Source organism: Mytilus galloprovincialis, chromosome 12 (genome assembly GCF_965363235.1).
Source record: "Mytilus galloprovincialis chromosome 12, xbMytGall1.hap1.1, whole genome shotgun sequence".
Lineage (NCBI taxonomy): Eukaryota > Metazoa > Mollusca > Bivalvia > Mytilida > Mytilidae > Mytilus > Mytilus galloprovincialis.
Window position 1 is genome coordinate 36,462,007 of NC_134849.1, and position 20,829 is coordinate 36,482,835.

Below are 20,829 nucleotides of genomic sequence, written 5' to 3' on the forward strand. Positions count from 1 at the left end.
AAACTTAAAATATCAGAAATTGCAAGGAAATCTGGCTAACAATTGTGCATACATGTAGTTTCATATAATAATTTGTATTTAACCCCTTGCTCTGACGTTAGTTTATTTTTCTTACTGTAGATGATTTTTAAGAATCCACTGACCACGGTGTTAACTTTAGATAACTAGCATCATTTATAACCATTAACTAACGATCATTTATCCTCTCAAATAACGAGTTTCAAAAGAAGGGTTGAACTCGCGCGTATTTTCATAGTCAATCATCATAACAGTGGATGCATGGTACCACTATAAAACGAGCGATGACATACATCCATATTTATGAGGTGTTGACATGAATATCAATTATATGGTCATTTTTATAAATTTTCTGTTTACAAAAGTTTGAATTTTTCGAAATACTAAGGATTTTCTTACCCCAGCAGTAGATTACCTTAGCCGTACTTGACACAACTTTTTGGAATTTTGGATCCTGAATGCTCTTCAACTTTGTATTTATTTGGCTTTTTAACTATTTTGATCTGAGAGTCACTGATGAGTCTTATGTAGACGAAACGCGCGTCTGGCGTATAAAATTATAATCCTGGTACTTTTGATAACTATTTACACCACTGGGTCGATGCCACTGCTGGTGGACGTTTCGTCCCCGAGGTTATCACCAGCCCAGTAGTCAGCACTTCGGTGTTGACATGAATATCAATTATATGGTCATTTTTATAAATTTTCTGTTTACAAAACTTTGAATTTTTCGAAATACTGAGGATTTTCTTACCCCAGGAGTAGATTACCTTAGCCGTATTTGGCACAACTTTTTGGAATTTTGGATCTTCAATGCTCTTCAACTTTGTATTTATTTGGCTTTTTAACTATTTTGATCTGAGAGTCACTGATGAGTCTTATGTAGACGAAACGCGCGTCTGGCGTATAAAATTATAATCCTGGTACTTTTGATAACTATTTACACCACTGGGTCGATGCCACTGCTGGTGGACGTTTCGTCCCCGAGGGTATCACCAGCCCAGTAGTCAGCACTTCGGTGTTGACATGAATATCAATTATATGGTCATTTTTATAAATTTTCTGTTTACAAAACTTTGAATTTTTCGAAATACTAAGGATTTTCTTACCCCAGGAGTAGATTACCTTAGCCGTATTTGGCACAACTTTTTGGAATTTTGGATCCTGAATGCTCTTCAACTTTGTATTTATTTGGCTTTTTAACTATTTTAATCTGAGAGTCACTGATGAGTCTTATGTAGACGAAACGCGCGTCTGGCGTATAAAATTATAATCCTGGTACTTTTGATAACTATTTACACCACTGGGTCGATGCCACTGCTGATGGACGTTTCGTCCCCGAGGGTATCACCAGCCCAGTAGTCAGCACTTCGGTGTTGACATGAATATCAATTATATGGTCATTTTTATAAATTTTATGTTTACAAAACTTTGAATTTTTCCGAAATACTAAGGATTTTCTTACCCCAGGAGTAGATTACCTTAGCCGTATTTGGCACAACTTTTTGGAATTTTGGATCCTCAATGCTCTTCAACTTTGTATTTATTTGGCTTTTTAACTATTTTGATCTGAGAGTCACTGATGAGTCTTATGTAGACGAAACGCGCGTCTGGCGTATAAAATTATAATCCTGGTACTTTTGATAACTATTTACACCACTGGGTCGATGCCACTGCTGGTGGACGTTTCGTCCCCGAGGGTATCACCAGCCCAGTAGTCAGCACTTCGGTGTTGACATGAATATCAATTATATGGTCATTTTTATAAATTTTCTGTTTACAAAACTTTGAATTTTTCGAAATACTAAGGATTTTCTTACCCCAGGAGTAGATTACCTTAGCCGTATTTGGCACAACTTTTTTGAATTTTGGATCCTCAATGCTCTTCAACTTTGTATTTATTTGGCTTTTAACTATTTTGATCTGAGAGTCACTGATGAGTCTTATGTAGACGAAACGCGCGTCTGGCGTATAAAATTATAATCCTGGTACTTTTGATAACTAATTAGTCCATTTTTAACATCGCTTTAATGAATTGAGCACCTATATGGTTGTGGATATAACACACTAGTTGTAACCACTAAGCAATCAAGGAATTGTTTACATCAGTATAAATCCTTAAATGGGCACTAGCTGTCAAATTCATGGTCACCGATTTGACTCAAATTCTCATATTTGATTTATAACAATGTAAAACATTTATCCAAACTACCAAAAGTCTAAAATAAACAGTTTACAGAGCATGGTGTAGATAATATGTAGGTTCGTTTCGTGTGTATCTTAGTCCAGACGCCATATGATTAACTACTAATTTAACCTCAGATGACAATATAAGGGATGTAAACATACATAACGATATGAATAGATTAAACCAACACGTGCAATTGGATTTTTATAGGTCTGTTTGATTTGATCGTATAGATTAACAATTTATGTTTATCATTGTTTTTAACCGTATAAAAATGATTTTATATAGATCGAATCAGTAATCAAATGATTTACCGCAGTTTCACTTTCATTGTTGACATTCTTTTTTTTGTAATAACCTGTACACGTATAATGCATGCGTTGTCAATCTCTAGGTATGGGTTAAATTGAAGATCACATGAATACGGATTTAATGAAGTCGACTAATCGTTGCAAGTGAATAAGTAATTATCAATGTTTCTTCGGTTAATTTGATAAAATTGAACCATTTTGGTTGCTAAAAGCGAATTATTGTTTCACTATTTCACTTTCATTATTGATTGAACAAAACAAATCTTACTTAAGATTTTTTATATATCTCGTAGCTAGTGCCCCTTTAATAAAATAAACATCTGTATGCCAATTACACGTGTCACTTTTAACGTACAAGGACTTTCAATTTTGTTTTTCATTATAGCAACAATAACTTATGGTTTTAGTTTTACAATATCATAATAACATCAATCACGTTGGCTTTCTTTGATTATAACAGGAACATACATATTGTTGTGTATACTGTTTTCAGATTCTAAATGGTCTAAATATGTATCACGTCATTTTTAAACAGCTTCTAATTTGATTAAAGTGTGATTTGAATAAAAATAAGGCATTCGATAAGAGATATAAAAAATAGGTTCTTTTACAATCATTAATGAAAGTGTGAAATAATAAGTAGCTTAAGGAAGTCAATTTTCAAAACTTCAATTTTGTCAAAATAAGCTAAAAACATCGCTGATGCATCATTTAGTAACTCTTAATAAACAGCAAATAGAAGGGATTTAAGCATCGATTGCACAAACAAAATGATATTGATTGTGTTGTCAGTTTCCTGTATATCTCTATAAATAAACTCCTCATAGATACCAGGATCGAAATTATAAATTTGTGCCAGACGCGCGTTTCGTCTGCAAAAGACTCACCAGTGACGCTCGAATAAAAAAAATGTTAAAAAGGCCCCCAAAAAATACGAAGTTGAACAGCTTTAGGATAAAAAATTCCTAAAGGTTTTGCCAAATACAGCTAACGTAATCTATTCCTGAGGTAGAAGTGTTAAAATATACATAATTACATTTTACCAACCTATAATAGTAGAATTATAAGCTACTCCAGGTATGCAAATATTGTTATCCTTAACAGCTGCAATCAATCCAGTGACCCATGTACCATGCCTGAAATACAACATCACATCTTAAACGCGATGTGCAACATACTAAAAACCTTATCAAGAATCGTTCAGATATATGCAATAAGATTAAGGAAAAGGTTTTCTTCTTCTTTTTTTTTTTTTTTAAGTAAAATTGAATATTCCTGATTATCAATGTAAATGTTAGAGTGAATTTGTATAATCATGGATTATGTAGAATCCCTGATTTTTCAGGGAATATGTAGAATCACTAAAATCATTAGTAATTATATATAATCCCTGAAAATGACCAATGATTTTACATAATCACTGAACATTTTAATAATCATTCTACAAATTCCTTAATATGATTTCAGGGATTATCAATAATTAAAGGATTCTTTGTTTGATAATATATATTTTTATTATAGACAAGTTATCATTTTGTTCTTTCATATTCCTTGCCAGATGAAATAATTTTGATTTTAAACACAGAGGATAATTTAAAAGATATAACCAACACAGGGTTTCGAGATACAGTTGAAGACTTTAAAATTACTGATATTAACATTCCCTTTATAGCGATAAATTTACATGTATTGTTTGTTTCTTAAAAGCAAGAGTCATATGGATATATATGTTCTATTTGTAAATCCACAGCATGTTTTTACTGCACACTTTATTTCTATGTGGTAAACTCTGATTTGATATGTGAAGGAAAAGGTTTTTTAAAATGTGGATATCTTTGTAAAAACAGATGTGAAGCATATTATTTTAATATATTGTGTTTAACATTTTAATATATTGGCTTAAAATTTCAAAAAGATTGGGTTATCATTTTGATATATTGTGCTTAACATTTTACAAATAATGTTTGTAATGATGTTTGGATGTGATTTATAGAATCAATCATTTGACTTTTATTTATTTTATTTATAAATAAAACTTTATCTTATTTTCAGGTATTATGTATACTCACTGACGATTTTTCTAGTGATTATACATAATCCCTGAAGATTTTAGTGATTATATAGAATCCTTAAACTGGCCAGTGATTCTACATAATCCCTGAAAATTTCAGGGATTCTACATAATCACTGATTATACAAATTCACTGTAACATATATAACTGACGTGTATCCAACGACTGACAACAAATGTTCAGTAATGAAACATACAAAGAAGGCTTAACAAAGTTTATATCAATTCTAAATATTAGTCTATTTACTTATCTGACGGAAATTTAGGATTTGGATCGTTTGTGATTTTGCCATCCTTAATTTGCACACTGTTCGTTATATCCTGCAACATAAAAAAATAATTGAATGTTAAAATCTATAAATCTTTACACATGCGGTTAATATTGTTATAAACAAAAGTATTTTTTATGGAGATCTTACTCATGGAACTTACAATTTTATAAACAAACTAAATAAGCCAATATATGCATATTCTCACTCATAACTAATTCAAACTATTCGAATTGATATTTTATATTGTGTCTTTCTATGTTGAAATATTACACTATTGTTTCAGATAAGGGGACAGCTTTGGTAACATTAAGGCGTTTAATCCTGCTACAATTGTTTGCACCTATCCTTAATCAGGAATCTGATTTTTAGTAGTTGTCGTTTGTTGATGTGGTTCATAAGTATTTCTCGTTTCTCGTTTTTTATAGCTTAGGCCGTTGATTTTCCCGTTTGAATGGGGTTACACTAGTATTTTTTGTGACCCTTTATAAAATGCTGTTCAGTGTGAACCAAGGCTCCGTATTAAAGACCGTACCTTGACCTATAATGATTTACATTTAAAAGTGTGACTTGGATTGAGAGTTGTCTCATTACCACATCTTCATATATCTATATAAATTGACAACTGTTCAAAATTAACCTGAATTAACAAATTAAATAATCCAAACACCGGAAAAGTTCAAGGTCGAGCATGTGTTAGCTTTTTATGTACAATTTCATAGGGAATATATACAGGACCTTAAAACAGGCAATGATACTTGTTTTAAGGAAAAAAATCCTATACATCCAAATGCCTGTGTCGTGTTTTGTTCTCATACAGTTTCAATTCACTGCAAGTTAAGAGAATGAGTTTTTAAATCCAATTCCATTCATAAAATTTTACTTTAAAGGTTTATTTATGTATGATTTTGTAGGAAGGGTTATTTGGTGAATAATCAAGTTATACACTGTTTCTTGATACATACAATTTGAATTAAAAAATTTATACAACTTCAATAATTTGCAACAAACCGAACGTTAATTATGAAAGAAGAATAATAAAATTGAGAATGGAAGACTGAAATTATAGGTGGGTTCGTAATAAAATCACCAAATGAACTCAGATAAGTTATGCATGCATATTGGGTTTTTTTTTTCTGGAATGTACTATGACATTAAATAGTTTATCTAGTCGCCGAATGCTATGGCAGATAGATTCATGCCAGCAAGGTTTCCAATATCTGAAATGCCAAAATATTTACTGTAGATAAACATTTAAATACCTAAATCTTGAAATTACCAAAACACACTGTAACATGTGTAATGCATGTTACAAAGGCAAAATCAGCAGGTTTAAAACAGTACCCAAATGATGCATTCCACATGATTTGAACATAAAAAATGACGCCATCATTTCAACTTTCCAATTGCATACTATTTTCAGACAATAAATAATTTAATATAAAGTGTTTATACATTTATTATAACAAAAAATGCATATTTCAAAATTGGAATAAAAAAGAATGGCCATGATAAAAACTATATTTTGGCAAATAAAACAAATATATAGATTTTGAATACGACCAAAGTGCTAACTTAAGAAAGAAGTATTCATTAATAACACAATTTCATAATCTTACAACTTATAAATGCTTACGAATCAAATACTCACGATGTTTGCAGCAATATCAGGATGGTCCGTCTGTAACCCATCGTCCACAACAGCTATTACAACCCCTTTACCGGAGTAGCCAATATTCCAAGCCTCGGTGACTTTCATTGATGGGGAAACTTCATCATTCTGTAATAGAAGTGTTGCTTTGAGTTTTATTAAACTAATTGATAAACCTTAACATATTTTTTGTATATAGAATCAAGTGTTTGTGCAATATCATACCATATTAAATTCATTCTTCTTTTTCAATAGACAAAATTGACGACGCTGACAATTCGCGTTGCATGGCCTTTTTCGCATTGTAAGGTAAAACACAATATATTTTCATAATTTTAAAGGTCTGCTTTCGTTATTTTATAGGATTGTTTATAGCTTTATTGAATAATTAACAGAATCAATTTAGAATTATTTTAAGAAAAATCTACTAAAAGAGAGAAACCCATCTCACTGTATTTATCTTCATTTTCTTTAGCGATGAAGTTCCTTTTGGTCCTGATGACGCTGTGTTTATTTCACAACTTGTTTGATATGCCAGCGTTTTACATTTCAATGAACGTAATTTATGTATGCTGGTAAATTTATAAGTCAGGAATTGATTTACCATACTTTAATTCAAACTGCTACTACTAAAATCTTTAATAGATAACATATTTGATAAGTCATGTTAGTAGTTTGGTTGTACCTTAACGTTTTTGCTATTAGATAGGTACCAGATAGGTATCAAAGGTACTAGCCTTATAATTTGATACACCAAACGCGCGTTTCGTCTACATACGACTCATGAGATCAAAATAGTTAGAAAGGCAAACAAGTATAAAGTTGAAGGAAATGAGGACCCATAATTCCAAAAAGTTTTGCCAAATACGGCTAAGACTGTAATATATGATAAAAGATAAAAATCCTTAGTGTTTCGAATAGTTCATATTTTTGCAAACAGTAAATTTATAAAATGTTCATATAATTGATATTCATGTCGACACCAAGTGGAACAAAAATGGACAATAATATTTTTAGTTTTATGGGAACAAATTCAGTTACGATCAATGCACTATTATGTATCTGTGAAATCAACTTATTCTTGATGGTCACTAATATATCATCGTAATTAAATCAAGGATTAAATCAATCCTGTAATTGGGTGTCTTATTATACATTAACAGCCCAACATTCATCGCTATCGGATCCTGTACATGTATACGAAAATGATATCGCCTTAAAACTCAGTCCTCCGCCGGACTATTTTTGTATTTTGATGTTGACGAGTGTTTAATGAACTTTCCTGATCTCTGAATGTGTATTGCAGTAACATTTAAATGACGCCTTGCTCCGTATTTGAAAGTCTCCGATTCTCATCACAGTTTCTGCCCAAATTTACAGCTAATTATTGAATTATTTTTTCTTTCTTTTCGTATCATATTACACTTAGTGTTAGCAGCTTTTTTTCTGATCAATAACTTGAATATCTATACCACTTTCAAAAGTCTATATCAATATCATTATTTGAATTATTCTTTTTAAAAAGACAATTTCACTTGTGTGTAATATAATCTTTGTATAAACTACCAGTTTTTGTTTTTTTCTAAATTTACTCTAAGCCCCCATATGTTACAATATAAAAAGGAAGCTGTGGCATGATTGCCGATGAGACAACTCTCCACAAGAAACTGAATGACACATAAATGATTTACTAAAGATCACCGTAAAACCTTCAAAATGAGCAAATCCCTTACCGCATAGTCAGCTATAAAAGGCACCGAAATGACAAATGTAAAACTAACGGTCTAATTTATGTTAAAAAATAAACGAAAAAAAGATATGTAACACATCAAAAATTACCTTTTAAACTTATATAAGAGTGCATAAAGATCATGTGCTGTTTCATGACGCTAAATGTCAAATAATTTATATTAACATCTTTAGAAGTAACCTGATATATCCTCTTTTCTAGGTGTATTAAATAAACCATTGTTACATACACAATTAAAAGTCAAGGATATTACACTCATCACCTTGACATTGTGATTTTAAAGCGTTTTAAAGTAATTTGATGTATTAGCTTATTGATAAAAGAGAAAATATTTTGTTAGGAAGTTCAGTTGTACCTAAAAAGATTTTGTTATTGAAAACGGAAAATTATATGCTTATTTTCATGTTACGATCAATGTTATCTGATTAATCTGTTAAATAAGCTGACTATTGATGGTTACTTATTCAACACCGTAATTAGATTAATCTTTTAATTTATCTTGCAATTGGCCGATGTATTATCTTACACTAACAGCCCAACAGATATGGCTAACTCCTTTTTGTATATTATAGATTTTTCGCTTAAAAGCTCAGTCCACAATCGGACTATTTTAGTGCATTGCTGTTGACAAGTGTTGTATAAACTTTAGTGATCTATGAATGGTTATTGCAGTAACATTCCAATGCCATAATACTCAGTCTGTAAATATTCCAGTCGCCGACCCCTAACCCATGTTTGCTCATAGAAAAACATAAATAGAATAAATAGAAGGATTAACTTCATTTTCTACTACGCCTATATTAAAGTTCGGAACTTGAACATGCAATTGTGAAACACACACATTCAACCTTGCAACTATGTCAGTTAACAGGTAATACACGGACAGTTTAAAATTCTGAAACGTTGAACAATGTTTTTTTTTCTATTTTGTTTTACTGTTGAAAGATGTTGTTATATTAAATAATTATATAAAATGAACATGTCTGTCTAGCAAGGTTTATCTGACGTTGACCTCAGTTTCGTGTTTCATTTGCCTATTTTAATTTTTAATGGTTACGTCAGTTTCTCATATACTTTAAACTATAAGTTAACTTTGTTTTGTGTATGGGATTAGTGCATGGTATACATGTAGTCTGGCAAAGTTCACCTGTTCATTAAGAAATGTTCGGTTTCAAAATTCCAAATTAAAGTAATCAACAATATGTTATCTTTTTTGGTTGATTTATGATTGTTATGTGTTTATGTATGACTGGCCTCTGACCTGACCTGAAACAAAGTAGTATAATTTTAAGGAACCATTAATAATGTCAATGTTTTGAGAAAATTGATTAGTTTACTTGTGATGATCTAATTATCCGTCTGTGTTGGGTCATACATGTTGGACTGTACAACTTTTGAAGAAACGAAGACGATAGGTGTTGATTTGGCGTTTCCTAATAACAGATGACGAAAATGTACATAGATTTTGATGCACTAAACATTTACGAATTTTGTATGCGGTTTAAACTTGGAAAATATTGCACAATTACAATTTAACTGAATAAATCAACCGATATCAGACGAAAAAAAAAACGAATTACAACTTTCACTTTTTGTTACGACGATAAGAAGTCGCTAAATTGTTAAGTGCTTGAAATACGTGCACTCAAATTTTACAATCCAGGTAGAGTGTTTCTGTTTCACTACGAAATATGACTGGCAAAATCCTGACGATACAAATCAAGCATATTTACCATATACCACAGATTAGGCCATTCTGGATCTGATGTTTTCGTCTTTCTCGCCTTGAATTTTTCTTGCTTTATCCATGATATCTATAAGATTTGAGAATAAAGAAAATATATAGTTTATACCAATATTCTATCGTGGTTAGCCAGGCTGATATTTTGTTATCATGGTACTGACTTATAACTGGTTACATAATGTTTACATGCAAATTATTTCATGCATTTTGATTTGATTGATTTTTGGTGTTTAAGTTCCTAAAATTGTCCATTTACAGATTTCGAAATTATAAAGAAACTAAGATTTCAACTCCCTCAGGCAAAGTTGGCTTTAGATGAATTTGGCTATGTATTTTAGGTATTTTTGACATATAGCTCTTCAACGGTTTCAGTACTTATACATCTTCGGATTTCAAATGTTTGGCTTTGATGAAGGTAGATCCAGAAAAGCTCTGCGGACGCAAGAAATTATTAAACGTGATGTTTTCAATTTTTTAAGCACCACATTTAGGCTATTTCGTGGCGGCCAGTTTTTATTGGCGGAGGAAGCTGGAGTACCCGGAGAAAACCACAGACCTTTGATAAGAAAACTGACATTCCTAGTCAATTAAGATTGGAGTCGAGTGCACCCGCACGAGCGGGGTTTTAACTCACAACCTCAGTGTTGTCTTGCAGTATTAACTACTTAGACTACTCGGCCACCGAGGCCTCATGCATTTTGATTTTAGTAAACTAGATAAAAAGGTTCACTTCATTAAGATTATTATTGTTGTTCAACCACTGCGTATGGTAATTGCAAGTTTGAGGCAATTTAAAAATATTCATCTTTATGTTGTGTCTGTATTACTTTCAGTACATTTTGTGTTTTTATGATGTAGAAGATCTATCTTCGTGTTCTGTACACGCCGTTGCGGTATTTAAACGTCTTTGCAATACATCAATTGATTTTACCGCGAAGAAATGTATTGAGGTTATGATATTATCAGGATAAGTACTTAGAGCTAGCTGTAAGATCTAACAAAAAACAGTTTTGTATGTAAATTTCGTTGACAAATCATGCTTTGCTTTTAGACTTAAACATAATTTTTACGAATGTTCATGATAAAATTTCCCTTTTTGAAATTAAATAGGCATAATCAACGTTTTTCAGCAAAATATAGTTGACCTTGCATCGACTACATGTAGTTAATCGCATCTTGAAGATGAAAGTTTAAGTTTTAATACTTAAGACGACGGGCATACATGTTTACCATACCTTTTCATCTTTGCTATATTGTATTCTTGTAATGGTGAGCATGATATTGAATGTGATTTGTATTTTAATGATGAATTATTTTATTCAACATCTTAATTCTCACCTCGGGTTTTTGTCTCAGAATTTCTACATCCGGATCTTCTCGGAAAGAGCTTATCTTTTTCTTAGTGTCTGTTTGTCGTATTCTGGCTTTGATGTATCGAGTTTCACCTACATCTAACTAAAATAAATATAATATTTATCAATGGACTTTCATTTGAACAAATAATGTCGCTTTGTCATTTGAAGTTAAGTTGTTGTATTAGTAATATGATCCATCGAAATTCAAAATAACATTACCCTGAATAATGTACCAAAAGGCCAGCGGATACCAAGTGTATATTGTAAAAATTGCTAATTGTAATTCGATTTATTAACGTTTAGTTTAAATGAAACAAAGGTTTACAATTTTTATTTAGTGTTCAAATACTTTTTTTAATTTTATCTTTAAGCTGATACAACTAATTTTGTCATGTGACCATGGCGTCATCAATATTTTTCATGATTAAATACTTTAAAAATGGGAAATTGAAGTAATTATAGGGAATCATTCATTAACATGTTTATGCCCGCGTCAAACTGTCCCGATTTTTATATACGATGGACACCCGAATGCGAAAATTGTAAGTTCGTGCGAAGTTGGTCCCGATCTCGTTAAAATACCAAAAAGTGACCGAAGCAAGTACGATGAATAACGAAGTCTATACATTGGTGCCGAAATTATATACGATAGCAAAAGATGGACATACGAAGGTTAACCGAAGACGGGTATTTAAGCTTCATATCTCAGCCGAAGCCTACACGATGGATCACGAAGGCTACACGATGGATTACGAAGGCTACACGATGGATTACGATGATGGCGCGATGGCCATACGATGTCTAAAAGACGTCGTGTACAGCTTACGGTGCTTTTAAATTATATGCCGAAGGCATCACGCGTTTTAAATTGTTTGATCAATATTGAATATATATTATATTGTACATTTAATTTCTGGTTTAATCATAAGACGGAAGACCGTGGGCTTGAAGGGTAAAATGTGTGCACTAGTCTGAATAATCACCCATAATAATGGCCATGTTTACTGATCTATCTTAAAGGTAAGGTAATGGGTTCGTTGATCCCTTTTATTCAAAAAGAGCTCTTTCCAGGAGAATATCATAATAATATAGACAAAAGGAAGGATGTGGGAAAAGCAACAAATGCAGCAAAATATGACATATAGAAAACAAAATGGTTATGGAGTAAACATTCGTGTGACAACAACTCAGACGATACATAAAAAATCAGAATAATGAAGAAAAAATTGGTTTCCCTATATACGTGTACCTGCAGTGTTGGTGTATGAGGCGCGTTTATGATTTTCATTATGTTACTTGATATGAAAAAGTGACAAAAAATAATATTTTACTTGTAAAAGTAAATCCTGAGCCTGTAATAGCTGCTCTTCTTGTTCCATTTGAATTAATAGAAACAACGCTGTCACCTTTCTTGTTCTCATAGAATCATATGATATGAGCTCCATGTTTTGTGAACGTCTTTCTTAACTGTCGTATTAGACTGACCAGTGCATTTCGCGCATGGCACTTTGAATGTATTTTAGCGCGAAAATTAACTTACATTTAGCTGGATTTATTGCCGTCGTAATTCCATCTTGTCGCCTTCATACTTTTATTCGATGGCAACACGACGGGACTACGAGGTTTTCACGAAGTCGTGTTGCCATCGTAAGACCTTCGGGTAGCTTCGTGATTCATTCGTGTATACATCGTAATGTCAAAACTGCCCGATGGAAACGATGAAAACACGAATGCAATACGATGTTCAAAGATGCATTCCCGGTGACATTACGATGGTGAGGATGGTGATACGAACTCAATACGAACCCTCAACATCGGACGCACCTTCGGGGATTTTTTAACATGTTAAAAAATTTAGAACCCTTCCCGAAGTTGTCCACGAAGGCTAGAAAAAGTGGCCGATGGCTTTACGATGGTTAAAGATGGCACTACGAATAGCCCGATCTGGATACGATTAGTCCCGATTTTGAAAATTTCCATAATCGTGTTGCCATCGGCGTAAAAATCGGGACAGTGTGACGCGGGCACTAACAAATGAATATGATTGAAAAAAAGTATAGAAAGGCATTCGAAATTAGGTAAACATTAATTTTCTTGACTATTTTAATGAAACAAAAACAAAACAAAAAACAACGTTTCTTGTTCATTAAACATGTAAATAGTCAATGTAACTAATATTGGTAGTCAAATAGACATTTGCGGAAACTATGTCTATACCTGGGATTACACTTACGATTACAGTTGACAAAAATCAAGCGGTCCTTGAAATAATAAAAGAACAGAGATCCAATGTTTCCTGCATTACTATGATATTTTGAAACTTTTTGTTTTAAAGTGGATCGTCCGACATCATCGAACTTGTACGACATATCGTTGATATCAACTTATTTGCAAATAGAAAATAGATATGACTTTTTTGACGACACACAAATGCAGATACTTATGTTGACAACATATATGAATCACCCCAAAGTCCGGATATCTCTGGGTTTTTTTTAATTCTCTGAATGCTTCTTCAACCCCTACTATAAAGTAATGCTTGCCCTATATTTCATATCAACATAAATAGCTTCTGCCAAAGAAATCCCCACTTAAAATAACATATCGATCAATATTACAACTTGTGTTCGAATGCAGAAACAATGTCCTGTGAACTACGGTTCTTGATGTTCCTTTATTTGCCACAAACTGTCTGTCGATAGCACTGACAGCAAACGGAAGAAGTGGCCAAACACCTTGTAAGTTCTGACAATCATCTAAAGGAGGCTAATAGATAGGACAGCTATAGGTTTCTTGAAATATACACACATATATGTGACCCGCCATGACATTTGCAGGCTTATGGAGGTAGAACGTCATTGTTAGAAAAATTATAAACATGATAAATATGGAGATTCAATGAAATACGTATTTGTGAAGAAGAGATAAATCCCTTTCTTGGTTTCTATTTTGCGGACGCCGAACTATACATCATACATAAGTTTTGAAGAAGTTTTACTTATCGTTTGAAGTGAAAAATATTTGAATCTACATTTTAAATTGATACAAAAAAATATCAAATTTCTGCTCTATAGATTTCCTTTCATAAATGAAGTCTGAAATATATCCATAATAAATGCACCGTATCAAATTAATATATGAGAACACCTACCTATAAACTGTTACGCGTCGCATACTATGTTTAGAGACATGCATAATAAATCTAAATTAAAAAGAAAGGAATTCTTAAAGCTTACTTTGACAAATTTTAAACTAACTTCATTTCAACAAGTTTAAATTACATGTTCTAAAATAGAGCTAAGAATTGTTTGCATTGTAGAAAATTTAAGTCTTTGAAATTTTATTCAAATACGCTATTGAACATCACTAAAAGCCAATAAATACAATAATTTTGTGTTTTATAAATTAGTGCCTTCAATTAATAAAAGTCGTCATAGAACAGTCTCATTTTCATACCGGTATTCGAAATGACTCGTTTCATTGCTATTACAACAAATATGTCATAATAACATGACAAAGAGTTTTGTTTTGGAATATTCTAGATAAATATACAAAAATCCAATTTTAGACAATGTACCCTCCTAAGCCTGGAAATGGCTAGTAACATATAGTTAACGGCATTTTTCTCACAATGACGTTCTACCTCCATAAGCCTGGATATGTCGTGGCTGGTCACATATGTGTTTTATATTTTGTAGTGAACACACTAAGGTCAGGTATTTCAGAAATCATATGATAAGACGGGTACGATTGTAACCATAACATACAAGAAAAATTCTGTTTCTCAGGGAAAGCAGATGATCCCAACCTCACATATCTTTATAAGCATAGAGCATTTAAGTCAAGAAGGATATTATAAAGTTGTATTTAATATAAGATATTAACTACTTTATTTCTAAAGAAATTAAACAAAACATCATCTTTTAAAAAAACGTTCATTACTTCTAAATTTGGGTTCACATACATCCGTGTATTTTAAAAGACAACCTAAGTGAGTTAAGAATATTTAAAAGAATTTCCTGGCGGTCTTTATTTAGGTGTAATTTAAAATATAATGCACGCAGATTTTAAATGCATTTAAAGAAACTATTATTTTTATATGAGGACACGATGATGATAGGTCAAAGAAAAATATACTTCACCATAATCACGATTGTCAAAATTAAAAAAAACTCAGAGTTCATTATGACGATAAAACAAATCAACTGATTTTTACTAATCTTGGAATGTTTTCCCCAATTATAACGGTAAAGTTTGAAATATCGAGACATCTGACAAATAAGGATAATTTCACAAACAACAATGTAAATGGATTAAGTTGTTCGGGTTTCGTCCACCAAAGAGAAATTAGTGACGCTAGAATAAAGAAAGTGTAAAAGGAAAATTAAAATAGATCGATAGTCTCTTAGAAATAGACTACAAAAAATAAAATATAAACTGGAATATTTGCTGTCTTATTAGTATTCGCCGTCAGGAATCCAACAAATTATCAGCAAATTTGATAACGGACTTCTAGATACAAAGGCAAACACCACGTTTCCTTTTCGCCTTTCCCAGGATGTAAATTTGGTAGACAAAAACAATACTTGGTTCCACTTTGAGCGCTCGAGAAGCCGTCTCCAGTAAACAAACTTTTTTGTTCAAATCCTGGATAAGACCATCTGTAAATGAATGTTAACAGATCAGAATCAAGACAATAGATGAATGCAAAGAATTGTTGAAACAAAACAACAGTCGATGGATCACAGAAGTAGAATATGCAATACATGCATAAGCTGTAATGAATAAAAAGTAAAAGCACAAAAATACTGAACTCCGATAAAAATTCAAAACGGAAAGTCCATAATCAAATGGCAAAATTAAAAGTTCTAAAAAATCAAACGAATGGATAACAACTGGCATATTCCTGACTTGGTACAGGTTTTTTCTTATGTTTAAAATGGTGGATTGTCAATGAACCTGGTTCTACAGCTAGATAAACCTTTCACTTGTATGACAGTCGCATCAAATTCCATTATTTTGACAACGAAGCGTGAATAGAACAAACAGAAATAATAGGAAAAATTGTCAAATATACAGCAGTCAACATTGTTTTAATTTTAATCACTATCTAAACAAACAAAATGAAACAAAGCAGCACAAAAGCCATAAATTGCAATAGTACAATAAAACAATGACGGGATGTACAAGTACAGAGCCACGTCATATGTGTAACGAATAAACATAAAAAGGCATATAGACAAAGAACAAAGCAAACAACGAAAGACAAGCAACAAACAATTTTTACAATAGCACAATACCTGGATATTTTGTACCACTTCTGGTGGAATTATAATCATAGCTTTCAAAAACAGAATCCTCCTCTGTTTGAATGTCATATTTGCAATTACTTAATCGGTCAACTTAATGAGTCAGGCTTAACTATCAGGTGTTCAGAAGGCACATAGCCAGAAAGAAAACGCACATACTTCGGGGAAGATGATTATTATGTGAAAATTACTGTTCTTCAATATTTTATAAGCCACAATAAAAGTTTGTTTTGTGCATGCTAAACTAATGTCTTACCTGACCTATGTATTCGAACTGTGGATTTTCATTATCAAACCATGTCTCTGGATCACCTTCTCTTGATGTGGTAAAAACAATCCTATTAGATAAGTCGCTGATTACGATACAATGAAAGTAGGTAAGAAAGAGTGCAAATGAAAACGCAATACGAAAACTCATATTGTCAAATATTCTCTATAAATATGAAATTTAATTATAATTTAAAATGTGGGGATTGTGTCAAACAATTATTAACGATTTAAACCTGTGCAATTACTGTTAACCAGATACCATACACACGCCTGTGTTCAATTAAATTCTATTAATAAAAATAAAAAAGGGGTTGTGTTACTATATGACAATAATACATTTTTTTTTAAACTGAGATATTTGAAAAGACTAAAACAATCAAACGGTTCACAGCCTGATCATATTGACAATTTAGAATAGTTAAAAATGTGTTACACTTGAAATTGATATTGAGATTTTTAAATCAATAAATTGATTGAATGGAACTAGTTTATTACAAACAAATATATGCGTGCAAAAGGTGTATTGGTTATTTTATATGTAAAGTACAATCATGTTCATGCATTTTTAATAAAATTTTCTCTAAGTTTTTTTTAATTAAAATTGAACTTCCTATTTGTATCTCTCACAACTGAATACAAATGTAAATTAAATGTGGATCCTTTCTTCTTCTCTCCATTACTAAATATGTTTACGGAATTACATAAAGTATATTTTGCAAAGCCCAATTTTTAATGAGCTGGATAAGAAACAAGCAATGTTGGTACAACGACATTGACCTTCTTTTTTTTTTATTCGAGCCTCACTGATGCGTCTTTTGTAGACGAAACGCAAGTCTGGCGTAAATACAAAATTTAATCCTGGTGTCTATGATGAGTTAATTTACAATCTCCGGGTCGATGCCACTGCTGATAGAGTTTTAATTCCCCGAGGGTATCACCAGGCTGAGCCTAGTAGTCAGCACTTCTGTTCTGACATGAATTATCATTGATATGGTCATAGTTATAAATTAATTGTTTACTAAACTTTTGAATTTTTGAAATACTAAGGCTGTTCAACCTCAGGAATAGATTACCTTAGCTGTTTTTGGCAAAATTTTCAGGAATTTTGGTCATCAATGTTTTTCAACTTCGTACTTATATTTGGCCTTTGAAATTTGTTTTGACCCGAGCGTCACTGATGGGTCATGTGTAGACGAAACGAGCGTCTGGCGTAAATACAAAATTTAATCCTGGTATTGATGATGAATATTCCTGTTCATCTGTTACTATGCATGTTTTTTAAATCAGCAAAACCTTTCTTCTTTTTTTTTTCCCATTTTTGTTTCCTGCATTTTTATTGTTTGTAGAACATTCAATTTCATCCAGTGTTGTGCAAAATTTTTTTCAACAATTACTAGCCCATTATATTCATTTGTAAACTCCACCTGTACACAATCCCATCTCCCACGAAAGTCAAACATTCGTAACCATAGAATATTCCCAGATAATCCCAGAAAGCATTCAAAAAGAAATCGGGGACTAAGGATTTTTCTAAACCAGATAATATGCCCAAAATATTCATCAACTATACTTTTTGTTATTCTTTTCAAATTAAAAAGTATAACAACGAATAGCGAACTAAAAACAAATTCAAAACGGAGAAGTTAGTAAAATCTGACAAAGTCAAACGCTATTAATCTACGGAGCAAGTGAAAAAACAACTACCATATTCCCTCCATGTACAGGCATTTTTTTTTTTAAATTGGTGGATTAAGTCTGATTTTATAACTAGCTAAACCTCTTAATTGTATGACAGATGTTTTAATAGTTCTGTTATGTTGACAAACTTGGGTCAGCTATCTAAACAAACACAATAAGTTTACGTAACAGTAATTATTATCCACCAGTAACTGTGTAAAAATATATTATAGACGTACAACACAACTGACAAATAAATTCAAACAGACATACATTTTCTTGTCATTGGGACGCCAACAAAAATAGTTTTTCTTTTTTTTTTTAATTTTTTATTGATCTTTTTGGTGTTCAAACTACAGTGCAAACATACAGTTTTTCAAGACATAAGTGAATGACATGACATGTATGACATTGTTATGCTGTTGACATTATGCAAATAAGACATAGTAAAAATTTAACAAGTTATTGGTGTGAACTGAATACTCAGTATATGATAAGTCTTAAGAAAATAGTTTCTCGTTGATAATACATACCGTACTCATCGTATACACTTTCTATGTATGTTGCATTGTCGTTTGTTTTTTGTTGCACTTCAATGTTTCTGTTGTTTCGTAGTTTTCCTCTTATAGTTGATGTGTTTCCCTCGGTTTTAATCTGTAACAAGGATTTGTTTTCTATCACACGATTTATGACTTTTAAACAGCGGTATATTTCTCTTGTCTTTATTTTGCAAACTAAGTTAATATAAAAAATAAGGGTAAACAAAAAGCAAAAATCACTGTAGCAACCCTTTGCTTTTGAAATGCACTTCGGGACAATCCTGCACTAGGATTTCTCATAATAGCACAAAGCTAAATATGAGGAAACTAAAGAAAATAACACGATACACTTCAGTACATATACTACATAACTTGTATTATTTTTAGATTTGATACCGAATATGTATATATAAGAACTATATACTTTCCGATGACCTTTGTTCAGGAACTCTGATTCTGAAAATTAAGAAAAATAGTCGGGCAGGAGAAGTGCACAGTTGGCTTCCATAGAAATGCGGACAATCTGCTGGATTACTGATTTCATGTTCTTCAGTTTAGTATTTTCTTTATTTTTGAAGGTTGTACGAATCCTACAGTTGTTAATTTCTTTGTAATTAGGTCTCTTGTGGAGAGTTGTCTCACTGGCATTTATATCACATTTTTCTTTATTTATACAAGTTTGTAGGCCGTACTTTGACCTATATTTGTTCACTTTTTATATATTGTGACTTGGATTAAGAGTTGTTTCATTGACACTCATACCACATCTTCCTATTTTACATTTACACCAAAGAACCCAAAACAAAACTGATGACAACATTAAGACCAAATAAACAATATACTACAAACAATTCTGAGTCTTTTACATTATTTCTTATGATCTAACCATAAATGACCTGCAATATTTTCCTAATGTGCTAGTATATGATATACATGTGCATGCATATATAAACAATGCAGGTGTTTAATGCATATAGAATCACCATACATTTTCTCGAACTATAAATTTTATGAGGACACGGATAAAAAACCAGGTAGAGAGCGAGGTTGTACCTAGCGAGACAATGTATGATTATTCAGGAAATGCTTACCCTTCCGGAGCACCTGATTTCACTCCCGGTTTTTAGTGGAGTTCGTGTTGTATATATTTTTTCACGAATCTTTATAGTAAAAGTGTCACAGTTTTAGTTCAAATGGAGTTCCTATGAGAAATTGCATTGTTTATATAAATGCAACCTATAACTGTTCCAAATGAAATATTAATGATAAAAAGCATCATTTTTTTAATTTGGAGCGGACGACGTAAAATTTCCCGAACCTGTATGTTTTATTGACGTCATTATAATCACAATCATTTTTAATTATTTAAAAGACTAAATTGCATGTGCTGTTTCTTTGATTTAGTATTAGCTTTGTAATTTGTTGTGGATGTTTTAGGGATTATTCGGGGATTACTGGCGTCATCAGTCGCAGCGTTAACTATTTACTTTCTATATTTGCATTTGATTTTAACATATGCTCCATATGGGCTCTTTTAATCGGAATTTGAATAATCCATCCTCTGCTTGTCTGTTCTTAAAAGCATGTGTTTACAAAATACCTGCGTATTAATTAGACAAACATCTAAAACAGATTCAGTTTGCTCGCAGTAACTTGTTTTTTCTCTTGCAAAAATGC

The 20,829-nt window shown here is 31.9% G+C and overlaps 1 protein-coding gene across 1 annotated transcript in view; it reads right to left on the bottom strand.

The window, feature by feature from the left end:
* The window catches only part of LOC143055701 (furin-like protease kpc-1), a 32,537-nt gene extending 15,416 nt beyond the window's left edge, over positions 1-17,121 (bottom strand). The window contains exons 1-6 of the mRNA XM_076228859.1: positions 16,923-17,121; positions 11,341-11,457; positions 9,992-10,072; positions 6,509-6,637; positions 4,836-4,909; positions 3,565-3,653 (exon numbers count right to left, since the gene is read on the bottom strand). Of these exons, the coding sequence (XP_076084974.1) occupies positions 3,565-3,653; positions 4,836-4,909; positions 6,509-6,637; positions 9,992-10,072; positions 11,341-11,457; positions 16,923-17,084 (652 nt within the window). The 5' untranslated portion in view covers positions 17,085-17,121. The remainder of the gene's footprint in view (positions 1-3,564; positions 3,654-4,835; positions 4,910-6,508; positions 6,638-9,991; positions 10,073-11,340; positions 11,458-16,922) is intronic.
* Positions 17,122-20,829: the final 3,708 nt, after the last annotated feature.